Source organism: Thalassophryne amazonica, chromosome 22 (genome assembly GCF_902500255.1).
Source record: "Thalassophryne amazonica chromosome 22, fThaAma1.1, whole genome shotgun sequence".
In the NCBI taxonomy this organism is placed as follows: Eukaryota; Metazoa; Chordata; class Actinopteri; order Batrachoidiformes; family Batrachoididae; genus Thalassophryne; species Thalassophryne amazonica.
In genome coordinates this window covers 37,677,439-37,694,733 of record NC_047124.1, presented here as the reverse complement: position 1 = coordinate 37,694,733, position 17,295 = coordinate 37,677,439, and the positions used below count along the sequence as shown (strand labels likewise).

At 45.8% G+C, this 17,295-nt stretch overlaps 1 protein-coding gene across 2 annotated transcripts in view; it reads left to right on the top strand.

Annotated features, from left to right (window-relative positions):
* The first annotated feature begins 329 nt into the window (after positions 1–329).
* Positions 330–17,295, top strand: part of rint1 (RAD50 interactor 1) — a 76,276-nt gene continuing 59,310 nt past the window's right edge. The window contains exons 1-2 of one of the 2 annotated variants that reach the window (XM_034163452.1): positions 330–562; positions 10,069–10,194. In XM_034163452.1, coding sequence (XP_034019343.1) covers positions 335–562; positions 10,069–10,194 — 354 coding nt within the window. In that variant the 5' untranslated portion in view covers positions 330–334. The remainder of the gene's footprint in view (positions 563–10,068; positions 10,195–17,295) is intronic. The other variant, XM_034163453.1, reaches the window with a different exon arrangement.

Below are 17,295 nucleotides of genomic sequence, written 5' to 3'. Positions count from 1 at the left end.
GTTATTAAAAAACAACAAAAAAGTGGCGTCAACTCAGAACAAGGCGCCATTTTGGTTCCAGCTGCGCTGAACTACTGAATGAACCTTTAATGTTTTCTCTTTTTTAATCATTTAACCACATACAGCAACACATCCAGGTACAGGTGCTATCAAAATAAATATAAAAATAGTTAGTCTATCAAATTTACAGTTTATGATGATTTCTTTAATTATCCACGAGCGGCACTCTGAGCAGGGTGACGTTGAAGGTCACTTATTGTTTCTCTCGCGATATTTACCACCCCCCCCCCCCCCCCCCCCACCGCGTGGGTCGTCTCTGTTTTTATAGAAAAACATGGCGGCGCCCAGAGGAGACGGACAGACGACAAACAAAGTGGTAGAAAAAATGTTTAACAAAGTTCATGAAACCAACCAGGCTGTGGTTTTAAGCGATTCTGTGGAGTTACGGGACCGTGTGGCGGACTTCATGGAGAAGGAGTTCGGCAGCGACCTGAAAGCTCTGAAACATGTTGGAGATCTGCTGGAGAAACTGAAGCAAGAAAGACAACAAATGGAGCAAGAGGTCAGAATAAAGTCTGATCTTAGACACGCACAAAGTCTTATTTTGTCCAGGACACATCTGAAGATCGTCTGCTGGGCACCGTCTATTTCCTGGTGACTGTTTGAAATGACGTGGCTGCGGTTAGAAAAAAAAACTCAGCCAACAATCAATAAACCATCAAATTTAATCCATAAACACAGAACTCGTCATATATATATATATATATATATATATATATATATATATATATATATATATATTACAGGGTTGGGTAGGATTACTTTGAAATGTAATCCAAAAGTAATCATATTACAAGTAATCCAAATGTATGTACATACATACATGCAATCCTCATGTATTCTTTCAAAGTAATCCTACCCAACCTTGTATATGTATGTATGAGTCCCATACAGGTACAGGTTCTGTTGTTTTTCTCATTCCTTGGGGAAACTTTCCAGATGGTTCTAGTTTCATATTGAACCTGTGAATGGCTATTTTATTTTGATAATATTTTAATCATAATAATCAGTTATTTTATTCATTTTAAACTTTATTCCCAAATTAATAATCTGCGTTGTTGTTTTTTTATGATCTCACGGCCCCCTTGCTGTACGTTCATGGCCCATCAACAAACCGCAGCCCACACTTTCTGTAGATGATGCAGCCCTCTGTACAGATGATCGTACGCAGCATCAGCGGTAAGAGACAACAGCCTCCAAACTAAGCGGGGCCAAAATAGATTTGAAGTCTGTTTTATGCAAATGCTGAGTGATGCAACACACCACTCACCAGAGTGAATAGACAGCAAAACACCAGCTGGTTGTTGCCAGACTGTGGCTGCTCACTGCCCCTAGTGGTTGGATTGGTTAAATGCAGAGGATTTATTTCTGTATGTGCAATGACGATAAAGGCCCTTCTTCTGATAGATAGATAGATTGATTGAGTGATAGATTTTAGACTTTGCTGAGAACTCAAGCCTTTCAGTTTGGCTACAGTTTGACCTGTTGGATGTTTTCCTGCCACTGATTTCATTGACAGTTTTCCAGGTAGTTGAAGAGCAAAAACCCTCAATAACCTTTTCTCCTTCCTCAGTGTTTAACTTCAGGTACAGTTTGTTGTATTTCTTTTCCTATAGTCTTTGGCACTTCTCTTTTCACTTTACACCCATCCCTTTGTACTCCTCTCTACTTTCTTCATCTCTCTGACTGTCACAGTTCTTTGTTGCCAACCTCACTCTTCCTCCTTATACTTTCTGAAACATCTTCGTTCCACCACTGAGTCTCCTCGTCTTCCTCCCACTGTCCAGATGTTGCACCAAGCACTTTCCTGTCTGTCTCCTTCACCACATCTGCAGTACTTTTCCAGTTGTCCAAAATTGCTTCCCCTCCATCCAGTGCTTCTCTCACCTGCTCGCTAAATTTCACACAACAGTCTTCCTCCTTGAGCTTCCACCATCTGATCCTTTGTTGAACTTCTTCTTCTTTACCTCTAAAGTCATCCTACAAACAACCATCCTATGCTGTCTAGTGACACTCTCTCCTGCTACCACCTTACAGTCTGTGATTTCTTTTAGCTTGCATCTCCTATAAAGAATGTAGTCCACCTGTGTGCACCTTCCTCCACTCTTATGTTACCCTGTGCTCCTCCCTTTTCTTAAAGTAGGTATTCACCACAGCCATTTCCATCCTTTTTGCAAAATCAACTACCATCTGTCCTTCCACATTCCTATCCTTGATACCATATCTACCCATTACTTCCTCATCACCTCTGTTCCCTTCACCAACATGCCCATTGAAGTCTGCTCCTATCACCACTCTTTCATGCTTGGGTTCACTCTCCACCACCTCATCTAACACACTCTACAAATCTTCTTTTTCCTTCATCTCACATCCTGCCTGTGGGACATATGCACTGATGATATTCATCATCACCCCTTCAAATTCCAACTTCACACTCATCACCCTGTCAGACAACTCGCTTAACCTCCAACAGAGTCTTAACACACTCTTCCTTTAATATGACCCCAACACCATTTCTCTTCCTGTCTTCACCATGATAGAACAACTTGTACCCACCGCCGATGCTCCTGCTCTTACTTCCTTTCCACTTGGTCTCTTGCACACACAGTATGTCTACCTTTCTCCTCTCCATCATATCAGCCAGCTCTCTCCCTTTACCAGTCAGACTGCCAACATTCAAAGTCCAGACTCTCACTTCCGGCCTTCAAAATTTGCTCCTCTCATGCTGCCCGTGGACATGTTTTCAGCCTCTTCTTCTTCTTTCCCAACAGTGCCACTGCCCAGTCTGTGCTGCCACCCTGTTGGTCAGTAGCACTGGTGGTATTGTTCACCAGGGCATCAACCAAGCTGGTATGAAAGTTCAGATAGTGACCTGCATGTTTGGTTTGTCAAAAATTACACTGGATGTCCTTCCTGATGGCACCATACTCAGTTGTCTTGGCTTGGGACTGGCACTCAGAATGCACAGTTTGTTAGTTTATTATTAGTTTATTTAAGGGACAATGTCCAGCATCATTAAGCTCAAAAAGACAGAGATGAGCTGCACCAGATTGTAGCTAAATAGCTTGTTTCCATCCGCAGTCCCTGGGGACATCAATCAATCAATCAATTTTTTTATATAGCGCCAAATCACAACAAACAGTTGCCCCAAGGCGCTTTATATTGTAAGGCAAGGCCATACAATAATTATGTAAAACCCCAACAGTCAAAACGACCCCCTGTGAGCAAGCACTTGGCTACAGTGGGAAGGAAAAACTCCCTTTTAACAGGAAGAAACCTCCAGCAGAACCAGGCTCAGGGAGGGGCAGTCTTCTGCTGGGACTGGTTGGGGCTGAGGGAGAGAACCAGGAAAAAGACATGCTGTGGAGGGGAGCAGAGATCGATCACTAATGATTAAATGCAGAGTGGTGCATACAGAGCAAAAAGAGAAAGAAACAGTGCATCATGGGAACCCCCCAGCAGTCTACGTCTATAGCAGCATAACTAAGGGATGGTTCAGGGTCACCTGATCCAGCCCTAACTATAAGCTTTAGCAAAAAGGAAAGTTTTAAGCCTAATCTTAAAAGTAGAGAGGGTGTCTGTCTCCCTGATCTGAATTGGGAGCTGGTTCCACAGGAGAGGAGCCTGAAAGCTGAAGGCTCTGCCTCCCATTCTACTCTTACAAACCCTAGGAACTACAAGTAAGCCTGCAGTCTGAGAGCAAAGCGCTCTATTGGGGTGATATGGTACTACGAGGTCCCTAAGATAAGATGGGACCTGATTATTCAAAACCTTATAAGTAAGAAGAAGAATTTTAAATTCTATTCTAGAATTAACAGGAAGCCAATGAAGAGAGGCCAATATGGGTAAGATATGCTCTCTCCTTCTAGTCCCCGTCAGTACTCTAGCTGCAGCATTTTGAATTAACTGAAGGCTTTTTAGGGAACTTTTAGGACAACCTGATAATAATGAATTACAATAGTCCAGCCTAGAGGAAATAAATGCATGAATTAGTTTTTCAGCATCACTCTGAGACAAGACCTTTCTGATTTTAGAGATATTGCGTAAATGCAAAAAAGCAGTCCTACATATTTGTTTAATATGCGCTTTGAATGACATATCCTGATCAAAAATGACTCCAAGATTTCTCACAGTATTACTAGAGGTCAGGGTAATGCCATCCAGAGTAAGGATCTGGTTAGACACCATGTTTCTAAGATTTGTGGGGCCAAGTACAATAACTTCAGTTTTATCTGAGTTTAAAAGCAGGAAATTAGAGGTCATCCATGTCTTTATGTCTGTAAGACAATCCTGCAGTTTAACTAATTGGTGTGTGTCCTCTGGCTTCATGGATAGATAAAGCTGGGTATCATCTGCGTAACAATGAAAATTTAAGCAATACCGTCTAATAATACTGCCTAAGGGAAGCATGTATAAAGTGAATAAAATTGGTCCTAGCACAGAACCTTGTGGAACTCCATAATTAACTTTAGTCTGTGAAGAAGATTCCCCATTTACATGATCAAATTGTAATCTATTAGACAAATATGATTCAAACCACCGCAGCGCAGTGCCTTTAATACCTATGGACATCAAATAAATTAACAATGAAATAGCACAATATTCTAAAACTCCTCCCCCACAATAAATCACTTTCACAGACAAAGTCAGATCATATCACATACATTCATCTGCTACACAACATGTCACCATTCTCTACACAATCCTAATCAATTTCATTTCTACTGGTATTTAAAACACAGCTAAAGTCACTTTAAAATCCATGCCCCCTAGAGGGGGCAGAACAAAATAGATTGTATTTAAGAAAACATGGAAATAACATTGAACAATTTCTTACACAGGTGAGAAAAATTTCACTGGTCAAAGTAAAATAATTTGTTTGTTTTTTTAATTCCGTAGGAAGAGTGTTCCATTTTTTAATTGCTCGATATGAAAAAGCTGATTGTGCAAAAGTTGTTTAACATTTTGGAACAGTACAGGGGCAGTGTACTGTTCTCCCAGATCCCAGGGGAGGTTGGAGACATGGAGTCCGAGTGGACCATGTTCTCCACCTCCATTGTCGATGCCGCCGCTCGTAGCTGTGTTCACAAAGTCTCTGGTGCCTGTCACGGCGGCAATCCCCGAACCCGGTGGTGGAGTAAGGGATGCCGTCAAGCTGAAGAAGGAGTCCTACTTGTGTTTGTTGGCAGGTGGGACCCCGGAGGCAGTTGACAGGTACCGGCAGGCCAAGCATGCCGCAGCCCGTGCGGCCGCAGAGGCAAAAACTCGGGTCTGGGAGGAGTTCGGGGAGGCCACGGAGGAGGACTATCGGTCGGCCTCGAAGAAATTCTGGCAAACCGTCCAACGCCTCAGGAGGCGGAAGCAGCTCTCCACCAGCACTGTCTACGGTGTGGGTGGGGAGCTGTTGACCCTGACTGGGGATGTTGTCGGGTGGTGGAAGGAGTACTTCGGGGATCTCCTCAATCCCATTATCACATCTTCCGAAGAGGAAGCAGAGACTGGGGACTCAGAGGTGGACTCATCCATTACCCAGGCCGATGTCACCGAGGTGGTTAGAAAGCTCCTCGGTGGCAAGGCTCCTGGGGTGGATGAAATCCATCCTGAGTACCTTAAGTCTCTGGATGTTGTGGGACTGTCTTGACTGACACGCCTCTGCAACATCACGTGGCAGTCGGGGACAGTGCCTCTGGATTGGCAGACCGGGGTGGTGGTCCCTCTGTTTAAGAAGGGGGACCGGAAGGTGTGTTCCAACTACAGGGGGATCACACTCCTCAGCCTCCCCGGTAAGGTCTATACCAGAGTCCTAGAGAGGAGAATCCAACCAATAGTCGAACCTCGGATTCAGGAGGAGCAGTGTGGTTTTCGTCCTGGTTGCGGCACACTGGACCAGCTCTACATGCTCCATTGGGTGCTCGAGGGTTCATGGGAGTTCGCCCAACCAGTCCACATGTGCTTTGTGGATCTGGAGAAGGCGTTCGACCGTGTCCCTCGGGGCACCCTGTGGGGGGTGCTCCGGGAGTACAGGGTCCAGGGTCCTTTGCTAAGAGCTATCCGGTCCCTGTACAACCGCAGCAGGAGCTTGGTTCACATTGCCGGTAGTAAGTCAAACCTGTTTCCAGTGCACGTTGGCCTCCGCCAGGGCTGCCCTTTGTCACCGGTTCTGTTCATTATCTTTATGGACAGAATTTCTAGGCGCAGCCAGGGTGTAGAGGGGGTCTGGTTTGGGAACCACAGAATCTCATCTCTGCTGTTTGCAGACGATGTGGTACTGTTGGCTTTGTCAAATCAGGACCTTCAGCGTGCACTGGGGCGGTTTGCAGCCGAGTGTGAAGCGTCCGGGATGAAAATCAGCACCTCTAAATCCAAGGCCATGGCTCTTGACCGGAAAAAGGTGCTTTGCCCTCTTCAGGTCGGTGGAGTGTCCTTGCCTCAAGTGGAGGAGTTTAAGTATCTCGGGGTCTTGTTCACGAGTGAGGGACGGATGGAGCGTGAGATCGACAGACGGATCGGTGCAGCATCTGCAGTGATACGGTCGCTGTATCGGACCATCGTGGTGAAGAGAGAGCTGAGTAGGGGGGCAAAGCTCTCGATTTACCGATTGATCTACGTTCCAATCCTCACCTATGGTCATGAGATTTGGCTCGTGACCGAAAGAACGAGATCGCGAGTACAAGCGGCCTAGATGAGTTTCCTCCGCAGGGTAGCTGGGCGCTCCCTTAGAGAGAGGGTGAGGAGCTCGGTCACTCCGGAGGAGCTCGGAGTCGAGCCGCTGCTCCTCCACATCGAAAGGAGCCAGTTGAGGTGGCTGCCTTGTTCTTCGGTCCAACATTTTTAAGGCTTGTTTGTGAATGAATTCTAATGGCTTCCAAGTGGTTTTATTTCCTTGTGACCAGCATGTGATACAATAATAAAATCTGGATGTGATCATTGCGTTAAAATAGGTTTTTGTTCACCCCGTGTGGCTGAGTTTTTGGTTCCACTTCACCTGCACATTTGATGTGAGTGATGTGTGCTTGGACCAGTGTATGGTGGTGTGGATTGTTCAGGATAGCTTGGTTTTTACCCTATTGCCAAAATATGGCCATAGGGTATTGTGAAGACTTTGCATCCATCCATCCATCAGGGGTTGAAATACATTTTTTAACTTACTTGCACTGGTGCTAGTAACAAAAAATTTGCTTGCACCAAAAAAAGTTACTTGCACAACAAAAGTCAGTCTTATATCAACCTTAAAACTCCTCCTCTGACGTGTCAGACTCCTCCTCTCTGGGCCCGTAAAGCCCCTTTCACACCGGGGCTGCTTCCAGTTGCATCATGTGTCGTCATGACGACAGTGCCGAGACAAGCAGCTCGACGCCACAACAGTGCGATGGGCACAAAGGACGAAGCAAATCATACGCCAAAAATTAAACATGTTTAATTAAACATGTTTCATTTTTGTTTGCGTCCTGTGTTCGACGCAGAAATTAAGTGGTTTCAGCACAAGTCAGAGCAAAGCAACGACGTGACTGGAAGCCACACCCTCACAATACAATGTTACCCGATGCCAATTTTTGATTCCTGCTGTGTTCCATTGTTCCTGAAGTATAAATCACGCAGGATTGTTTTTATACCATGTACACAATGCAGTAAAACTACACACTCATAAAAGAGCACAGAAAAAAAATGCTGCTGATTGCAGCTGCAGCTCCTCGCCCTTCCCTCACAAAAGTGTTTAAATAAAATCCATAAACGTCCTGCTCACAGACTGATTGCCAGAGACAGGTCATGTCCACATCCATTAAAAAGTCTGGACATCACTCACGGACGAGTTGTTCACGCGCGGACATGTGAACAATTAAAAGAAAGAAAAAAATCTCTGGCTGCAGGCAGTTAGATCCTCGCTCTCTGCTCAAACTCTCTCATCACTGTGTTAAATAAAGGACATAAGTCCTGCTCACAGACTGATTGTCAGAGACAGGACATGTCTATATCAACTATAACTCCAGACATCTCCACATTTACTCACTGAGGGTTCGTTCATGCACGCGTGCATCTCGCGGTCAAAGGAAGAAAGATAGACTATAACAGAACTCAGAGCGCAGACCTACAGCTCAGCACATGAACAAATATAAACTAGAAGAGAAGTCAGAGTGCACAGTTTGGCTGATTTCTCTGTGCAGAGAACCTGCAGGCTGCGTTTTCACCTTCTCTCTGCCGCCTGCTGCGCGCACCTGACGCAGACATTCCTGCGTCATCATGATGCCACAGGAAGCAACTCGAAGCAGGTCCGGTGTGGTTATGGCAGAGTTTGAGGGAAGAGCAGCAGCAGCTGCAGACAGTTTTTTTTTCATGTGCGTGTGCAAACGAATTGTCACAGCAACTCGCTCCGTGTGTGAGAGTCATAAAACTCAGGGAAGACGAAGATCACACTGGAAATTGTTTTTTTCCCTTATTTATTCCTTTATTGGTTCATTCTACTGCTGCTTGTAGTTGATAACATTTGGATAAAGTTACTTGCACGAGTGCTAGTACAGTATAAAATTATGTGCACCGCTCGAATAATACATGCACAATCTAGCACATGCTATTTCGAGCCCTCATCTCTGTGTCTGTCAGCGGCTTGTATTTTTATTCTGACTCCAGCTCATTTTAGTGTGATGAAGTCATCCTTTTTTTCTCCTCATCAGTCACATTTTGTGCTTGAACACACCATTAAGCTCAAGAAAGAACATATCTTATTTCCAAAGGTATGTGGTATTTTCCACATACCTTTGGAAAATAACAGCTGTTAAAGTTCAGGTTTTTGTGATCTGTGCCTCTGAACATCTCTGCACAGCTTCTCCATGGCAGGGTTTTTATTTAACCCGTGTATGTGTAATTTTTGCTCAGTTCATTTATATATTCTCATTTTTAAGGATTTTTTAAAGGATATTTGACCGTTTATTTCATCTCATGATCTCATAAATTCAGTATTTGACGCGCACATGGTGTGATCAGGCCGGTGCCGTCAGACCGCACCGATAGAGAAAGTACAGAGAGTAAAGGCAGCTCCACGGTTTTTTTTTTTTTTTTTTACATGTTCACTCGGGTTAAAATCCTCTCTCTGCTCCGTACTCGCTGTCACACGTGCACTGATGGTTCTCAGCAGAATGTAATGTCTCGTGCCTCCGGAATCTCCCTCCCAGTCTGCAGCCAGTTGACTCACACACACACGCACACACAGACACACACACCGACAGCTCCGTCAGTAAACTTCGCATTTAAATGGCTTTGAACAAGATGGCCACTGTTTTAATCGGCCGTCTTATCCAAATTTGAACGTCCAAATGATGGCAGGACGGCTCGCTGCCTAAAACTATGAACTGAGAGAAAAACAAAAGACTTAAATAAAATAAACGACTCGTCGACAGTTGTTGACGATTTCAGTAGTCGACGTAGTCGTGACGAGTCGACTAGTCGTGGCAGCCCTATTTAAAACTGAAATGCATCCACAGCGGTGCCGTGGTACGTGGCTTTGGAACCTGAACCTCCTCACGCTCCGTGTTATTATCCGAGCCTCGCCAACCATCCGACCAGGACGAGAGGAAACGGAGTGAGTGAGGCAGTGACGCTGCATGCGGCTGCTGCAGCACGATGACGTCAGATTCTGAGTCGTTTTATGCAACTTTGTGGATAAAAGAAATGATTCACGGTAATCGCGATTATGAAAAATATTCGCGACTTTGAAAAATAATCGAGATTGGCGAATATTGTAATAATTGTGACTGCCCTACCAGGGTCTTCAAATTCACAGGGAGCATTCATGGAACCTTGAACAAGTTCAGAGATGGCAAACTTTGACCTATTTTAAGAAGTCCAAAGGTCACATTCTGTTTCCTATTGTTATGTTCACATGGCCGAGGGTATTTTAGCGTTGTGTGATATTTAACTTTGTGAGGATTGAGGGTTTTTGACTCATCTGGTTCTCTGTTGTCCTGTAGACAGTCACTGTTATATGAGTTGTGTTTTGCGCTCTGTGTTGTTTAGGTGCTGACTGTGTCGAGTTCTGTGCCTCCTAAAGTTTCTGTGGCTTTGTCTGCTGCTGAGGAGGCCACATCTTTAGTGGAAAGGCTGCTGGAGAGAGAGAGACTCACCACCAACATGCTGCAACAGGTATTATCGACAACTTCTACAGAGCCTGAAAATCCAAACCCAGGCAGAACTTCAGCTCAGGTCACACAAAAGGAATCGTAAAACCAGTGCACACATCTGACAAAGAGAAAAGAGTAGAAGAAGAAAATATGTGGTGGGAGGAAGGTGCTTGTGAGCCAGTGCTGAATTGTACGTGTTGGTCGGTCCCCACTGACTCGGTGTTTCAGTGTTGCTGAGAGGTTCTTCAACCCTACACAGAAGCAGATAACTTCAGGATCCACACACAGTTTCAGGGCTTGGCCACATTGCCAACACGTTATGAAGAAGTAAGTCCTGTTGGTGCCGGCGCGTATGTCCAGATTCTGTAGCATCACGCAGATGAGAGTCAGAGACTAACCCTGGAGGAGATGTCAGTCCCACGCAGTTTACTTCCCCAACCAAGGCTGGTACCCATTCACACTTGAGTTGACTGAGACAGGGTTGAAGGTCCTTGTCCAAGGACACCGACAGATAGCATGAGCGGGATTCAAACCCTACATAATGGCAGACCAGCTCCTTATCCACTCAGATACCTGATCTACACTTTGCCAGCAGCTTGTTCAACCACTTAAAACACCCAAACCAGGCGAGCAAAGGCCACATATGCACTTTATCCAGAAGGACAAGCACGCAGAGGGGCACAGGTTCAGAAGTGGGTCCCCAGTGTCGTCCTGACAGAGCCAGCACACTGCTGAGACCACCCAACCAGTGAACGAGAAGGCAAATGTAAGGCTAACGTCCACATTGTTGGACCCCATCAGTCACGACCTCATGATCCCAGAGCAGCTGACAGAACAGGTTTGTTGCAGCTGTTCCTCTCCAGTGTTCTAACCACAGCTGAACAGCACCTGAGGAGTTTGCACTGGTTCTGGGGACAAGACCGTTTGACTGAACTTGCATTTCAGCTCTTTGAGTATTGCCTTTTTTTGAGCACTGCCCTGTAAAGAGCTTCTCATGTGCAACTCTCAGCAGAGACAAGAAGCCAACAACATGGCCCCTTCACTGTGTGTCCACTCTGCAAATACATCTTTTAACCCTTTATTACGCTTGCCTGATCAGGCCAGGAGATAGTTGTTTGTCTTGCCCTACGTGGCTGAGTTGTAGCCCAGGGCGGTCGGGTAAGTCTTACTGTCCATCCCTGCCACCATGACCTCTGTGACCTTGTGAAGAGAAGCCCATGGTCAAAACCTTATTGCTGTAATAAGCCATTAACGCTTCCACGCACAGCTTTATCATCGATAAATCATCATAGCTTTAACATATTGGACACACTCACATCACACGGAGATTTTCTGAAGACCAGGTGTTGCCTGTTGCTATCTTGGTAGTGCCGGAGTCCACCTGGCCATCGTGTATAAGCCAAGAGGTGAAGAATGGCTGAGACCTGTATGACCTGTGTGGGACGAGTGCAGCCCACTTATCTCCGCGTTGGCAAACAAGCTGAGGCTAACGGGCTAAATATTCTGAATTGGGTTGATGAACCTTTTTTTTTTTTTTTTTGCAGATTGGAGCTCCTCTGAGCTCTGAGCTCCTCACCCTATCCCTTAGAGATAGGGTGAGGAGCTCGGTCACTCGGGAGGAGCTCGGAGTCGAGCCGCTGCTCCTCCACGTCGAAAGGAGTCAGTTGAGGTGGCTCGGGCATCTTTTCCGGATGCCCCCTGGACGCCTCGCTACAGAGGTGTTCCGGGCACGTCCCACTGGGAGGAGGCCCCGGGGAAGACCCAGGACATGCTGGAGGGACTACATCTCTCGGCTGGCTTGGGAACGTCTTGGGGTTCCCCAGGAGGAGCTGGAGGAGGTGTGTGTGGATTGGGAGGTCTGGGCGGCTTTGCTTGAGCTACTGCCCCCGCGACCCGACTCCGGATAAAGCGGAAGAAAATGGATGGATGGGGCACCACCTATTTATTGTTAAGCGCATAGGTACTCTAATTTAAACATTAATTTATCAGTCTCAAATGAATTAATCAGTCTCGATTTAGTTTAATCAATCTCTGATCTGAAAGTCATGAATTCTCACACTACGGTTGACCAAGAGTTTCCTTCTCTACACAAAATAAGCCACAGCAGAAAATATTTACAATTTATTTACATAGTAGAGAAGCTTGAATCTTCGACTAGACTGGGTTGCTTGACGTGAGGACGTTTCGCTTCAAATTGCAGAAGCTTCCTCAGCTAAAATTCTTGCTCTGGTAGTCTGACTTCTGTCTTGACTCTTGTAGAGAAGAAGCCACAAAAGCTGGAGTTTTAAACCTAACCAGTCCCCTCCTACCGAGAGGCCGACTGCTATAGGCTAGTGACTAAACAATAGCTCTAATTAGCGCCTATTGTGCTCTAGTTAGCACCCTCCTAATGACAGGGCAGCTGTCCCTCCTAATGATGGGACGGAAGCCTCTCCTGATGGCTCCCTTGATGACTCTCCTGATGATGTGAATGACTCATTACCATGAACAAAAGACTGAAACTGCTTTGATCTGAGTACCCCATTGTAAACAGGGGACAAAGCGTGTCTCAGACCCCCTCCCCGGTTAAGGCTGGGTTTTAACCGTTTCACATAGAATGCCTCTTTGACCCCTCTCTCAAACCATTTCTTCTCTCTGGCTAAGATTTTAACTTCCTTGTCCTCAAATGTGTGGTTAGTGTCTTTCAGGTGGAGATGAACTGCAGACTGAGGTCCATTTGCGCCCTCTCTGCGGTGCTGGTATAGCCTTATAGCTGGTATAGCCTTATAGTCCAGTCGAAGATTCAAGCTTCTCTACTATGGAAACCACCTGGACAACTGAGAGCCTACACAGAAATTTATTTACAATTTATACAAGAAATGAACATTTGACAGGCATTTTATAGACAGTGATGAAAATTAAGTTCAATCATGGAAGCAATTTTCTTACTCACTCGTGAGACGTTGGAGGAAAGATGTGAAAGCTTAAAACTTTAAGTAACTAAATCTGATTTAAAATTTAGTGATGAATTTTGAAGCCAATTATGAAGAAAAATATTACAAGAATGTTTTCAAGAAAAGGGAGCCACCTGTTTCCATTGACAACAAACCTCTTTCATGGAGCCTGGACTGGGTCATTTAGCTGTTTTTGGAGGGTTGGTTCCGTTCGTCCGTCATCGATATTTCTGCTCCGGGCAGCGTGAGCTCACCTGGGTCGGAGGGGTTAACCAGAGGTGTCCACGAGTGATCCCAGGGCTGGTGTCGGCTGGCTTCGCTGACGGCTACTTGCAGTCAAGTTTGGAATCAGTTACGTTGTCAGCTTGCAGGGACCCAGAGGTGGAAGGTATTTGTTGAAAATGGTTCTTAGTAGCTTTTAAAAAGTTTGTTTGGACCAGATTAAAAATCTTTGTGAATTTAGAAAAAAAGTAAAACTTTAAAAACATTGAAAATTGAATCAAAAAGGAAAAGTCGCTTTTTCTGTAAATTCGCTCTTAATTTGAAAAGCTCAGCTCGGACGTTCTCTTAAAAATTCAAAAGATTTGACGCACCTGAAAGCGTCAGGTTAAAACTTTAAATTTGTCCCAAAAGTAAAGAATGAATGAATGCCATGTGGTAGCTTAGCAATGAGGCCTTGGCCCACAAAGAAAATTTAAGATTAAGCGTTAAGGAAGAGAGAGAAGAAAAAGTTGCCAGCGGAGAAGAGCTGCAGAGAAGACTCTGTTCTGACTTTTAAAGGGGGACTAACGTCACCAAACTCCGCCCATTTAGGGTGGGTGTAATCTCACAGGAACTTCATGTGTTCAAAAGAGGCCATACCGAAATGAGTCACTATTTAAAGACATTAATTAATTTGCAGTATATCTATTTGTTCTAAGACACTCAAATGGACACATTCTGACTAGACATTTAAACACATCCTTTGGATAAACAGAGTACTTCAACATCAGCATTTTAGATACTGCAGAAAGGTCACACACACACACATCAGTTAACATGAGCACATCACTAAATGGAATGACTACATACAAAGCATTTCGTTTGAATAATAAATGCAACAACATTATAAGTCTTTAGATATAAATGAGAGACTTACTGGTGTAAATTCTTATTTCAAACCAAAGGTCTTTTTCTTTGCTTTACTCAAGATAAAGTAAGTTGTGGAGTCCCAAAGATCCATCTGGTTGTGGGGGACGTTTCACAGTCTGGAGAGGTTCCTACCTTAATTTGATTATATTTTAGGTCTCCTCCTCTCCTGGAAAAGCTCAGATTCTGACGTTAAGACATTATAACGTTGTATAATTCATAATGACCTCAGTTTCTCTGAGGGCTTTTCTTTGAAGAACTCTGTATTTATTACCTTGTTTTCGCTGGAAAGCAGTGCTGGACCATCAGGTGATGTCTCCAAAACTTATATGAAGATCTCCAGATGACATAGGAATTTCTCAACTGGTATGGAAACGCAGTCTCTGTCTCCAGTGGGTTTATGTGGTTAAGAGAGGATTAATATATTTTATTTAATCAGGTCTAATCAAGGCCATCGCGCTACACTCTGGTTCTTTGGATACCACCTCTCTCTCTGGTTCTGTTGACACCACCTGTCTGTTTCTGTGGACACCACCTCTCTCTCTGGTTCTTTGGACACCACCTGTCTGGTTCTGTGGACACACCTCTCTCTCTGGTTCTTTGGACGCCACCTGTCAGGTTCTTTGGACACCACCTCTCTCTCTGGTTCTTTGGACACCACCTGTCTGGTTCTGTGGACACAACCTCTCTCTCTGGTTCTGTGGACACCACCTGTCTGGTTCTGTGGACACAACCTCTCTCTCTGGTTCTGTGGACACCACCTCTCTCTCTGGTTCTTTGGACACCACCTCTCTCTCTGGTTCTTTGGACACCACCTGTCTGGTTCTGTGGACACCACCTCTCTCTCTGTTTTTTTGGATATCACCTCTCTTTCTGGTTCTGTTGACACCACCTGTCTTGTTCTTTGGACACCGCCTGTCTCTCTGGTTCTTTGGACACCACCTCTCTCTCTGGTTCTGTGGACACCACCTCTCTCTCTGGTTCTTTGGACACCACCTGTCTGGTTCTGTGGACACACCTCTCTCTCTGGTTCTTTGGACGCCACCTGTCAGGTTCTTTGGACACCACCTTTCTCTCTGGTTCTTTGGACACCACCTGTCTGGTTCTGTGGACACCACCTCTCTCTCTGGTTCTTTGGACACCACCTCTCTCTCTGGTTCTTTGGACACCACCTGTCTGGTTCTGTGGACACCACCTCTCTCTCTGGTTCTTTGGACACCACCTCTCTCTCTGGTTTTTTGGATATCACCTCTCTTTCTGGTTCTGTTGACACCACCTGTCTTGTTCTTTGGACACCGCCTGTCTCTCTGGTTCTTTGGACACCACCTCTCTCTCTGGTTTTTTGGATACCACCTCTCTCTCTGGTTCTGTTGACACCACCTCTCTCTCTGGTTCTTTGGACACCACCTGTCTGTCTGGTTCTTTGGACACCGTCTGTCTCTCTGGTTCTTTGGACACCACCTCTCTCTCTGGTTCTTTGGACACCACCTCTCTCTCTGGTTTTTTGGATACCACCTCTCTTTCTGGTTCTGTTGACACCACCTGTCTGGTTCTTTGGAGACCGCCTGTCTCTCTGGTTCTTTGGATACCACCTCTCTCTCTGGTTCTGTTGACACCACCTCTTTCTCTGGTTATGTGGACACCACCTGTCTGGTTATTTGGACACCACCTCTCTCTCTGGGTCTGTGGACACCACCTGTCTGGTTCTGTGGACACCACCTCTCTGTCTGGTTCTGTGGACACCGCCTCTCTGTCTGGTTCTGTGGACACCGCCTCTCTGTCTGGTTCTGTGGACACCACCTCTCTTTCTGGTTCTTTGGACACCACCTCTCTTTCTGGTTCTGTTGACACCACCTCTCTCTGGTTCTGTTGACACCACCTCTCTTTCTGGTTCTTTGGACACCACCTCTCTCTGGTTCTGTGGACACCACCTGTCTGGTTCTGTGGACACCACCTCTCTGGTTCTGTGGACACCACCTCTCTTTCTGGTTCTTTGGACACCACCACTTTCTGGTTCTGTTGACACCACCTCTCTCTCTGGTTCTTTGGACACCATCTCTCTGGTTCTGTGGACACCACCTGTCTGGTTCTTTGGACACCACCTGTCTGGTTCTTTGGACACCACCTCTCGCTGGTTCTGTGGACACCACCTCTCGCTGGTTCTGTGGACACCACCTCTCTCTGGTTCTGTGGACACCACCTCTCTCTGGTTCTTTGGACACCACCTGTCTGGTTCTCTGGACACCACCTCTCTCTCTTGTTGTCTGGACAACACCTCTCTTTCTGGTTCTGTTGACACCACCTCTCTCTCTGGTTCTTTGGACACCACCTGTCTGGTTCTGTGGACACCGCCCCTTTCTCTGGTTCTGTGGACACCTCCTGTCTGGTTCTCTGGACACCACCTCTCTCTCTGGTTCTCTGGACACCTCTCTCTCTGGTTCTTTGGACACCATCTCTCTTTCTGGTTCTTTGGACACCACCTCTCTCTCTGTAACTTGAAGTCCCACAGCATCTTTGTGCTGCTCTTTTGGCCACCTTTGGTGATATTCCCCACTTGGACTTGGGTGCTTCAAGTCCATATCTAGCACAGATGTTCCTGTGCACTGTCCCAGGGACTTGCTTGTGCCTCTCGGTGTATGCGTGGGTCTTCAACTCATTCAGTGCTGCATAATTTTAACAGCATCTTTGCATAGCCTGCAGCTGAGGTCCTGTCTCCAGTGGTGACCCCTGCCTCTGTAGAGCTGGTAGTTGAGGTTTCTTGTGCTGGTGTAATCCGAGCCTCTGTGTTGTTTTTCAAAATGGCCTTTTCTCACCAATGGACAGTTTGGTGTCTGTGGTGCCAGTTACATGTGGACCTGTCCCCAGCTATCCCCTGTGTCTGCCAGTGTTGTGTCCCCTGGAGGGACTTGGTCTTCTACTATGACTCCTCTCCTCTTCCTCTGTGTTCTGCTGTTTGATGTACTCGCCAAGCTGTTTTTTCTAGCGCAGCTTCTGAATGTAATCCCAGGTGGTTCATATTTCATCCTGGATAGTGGCTTTGATGCTTACCTCAGCCCTCGCCT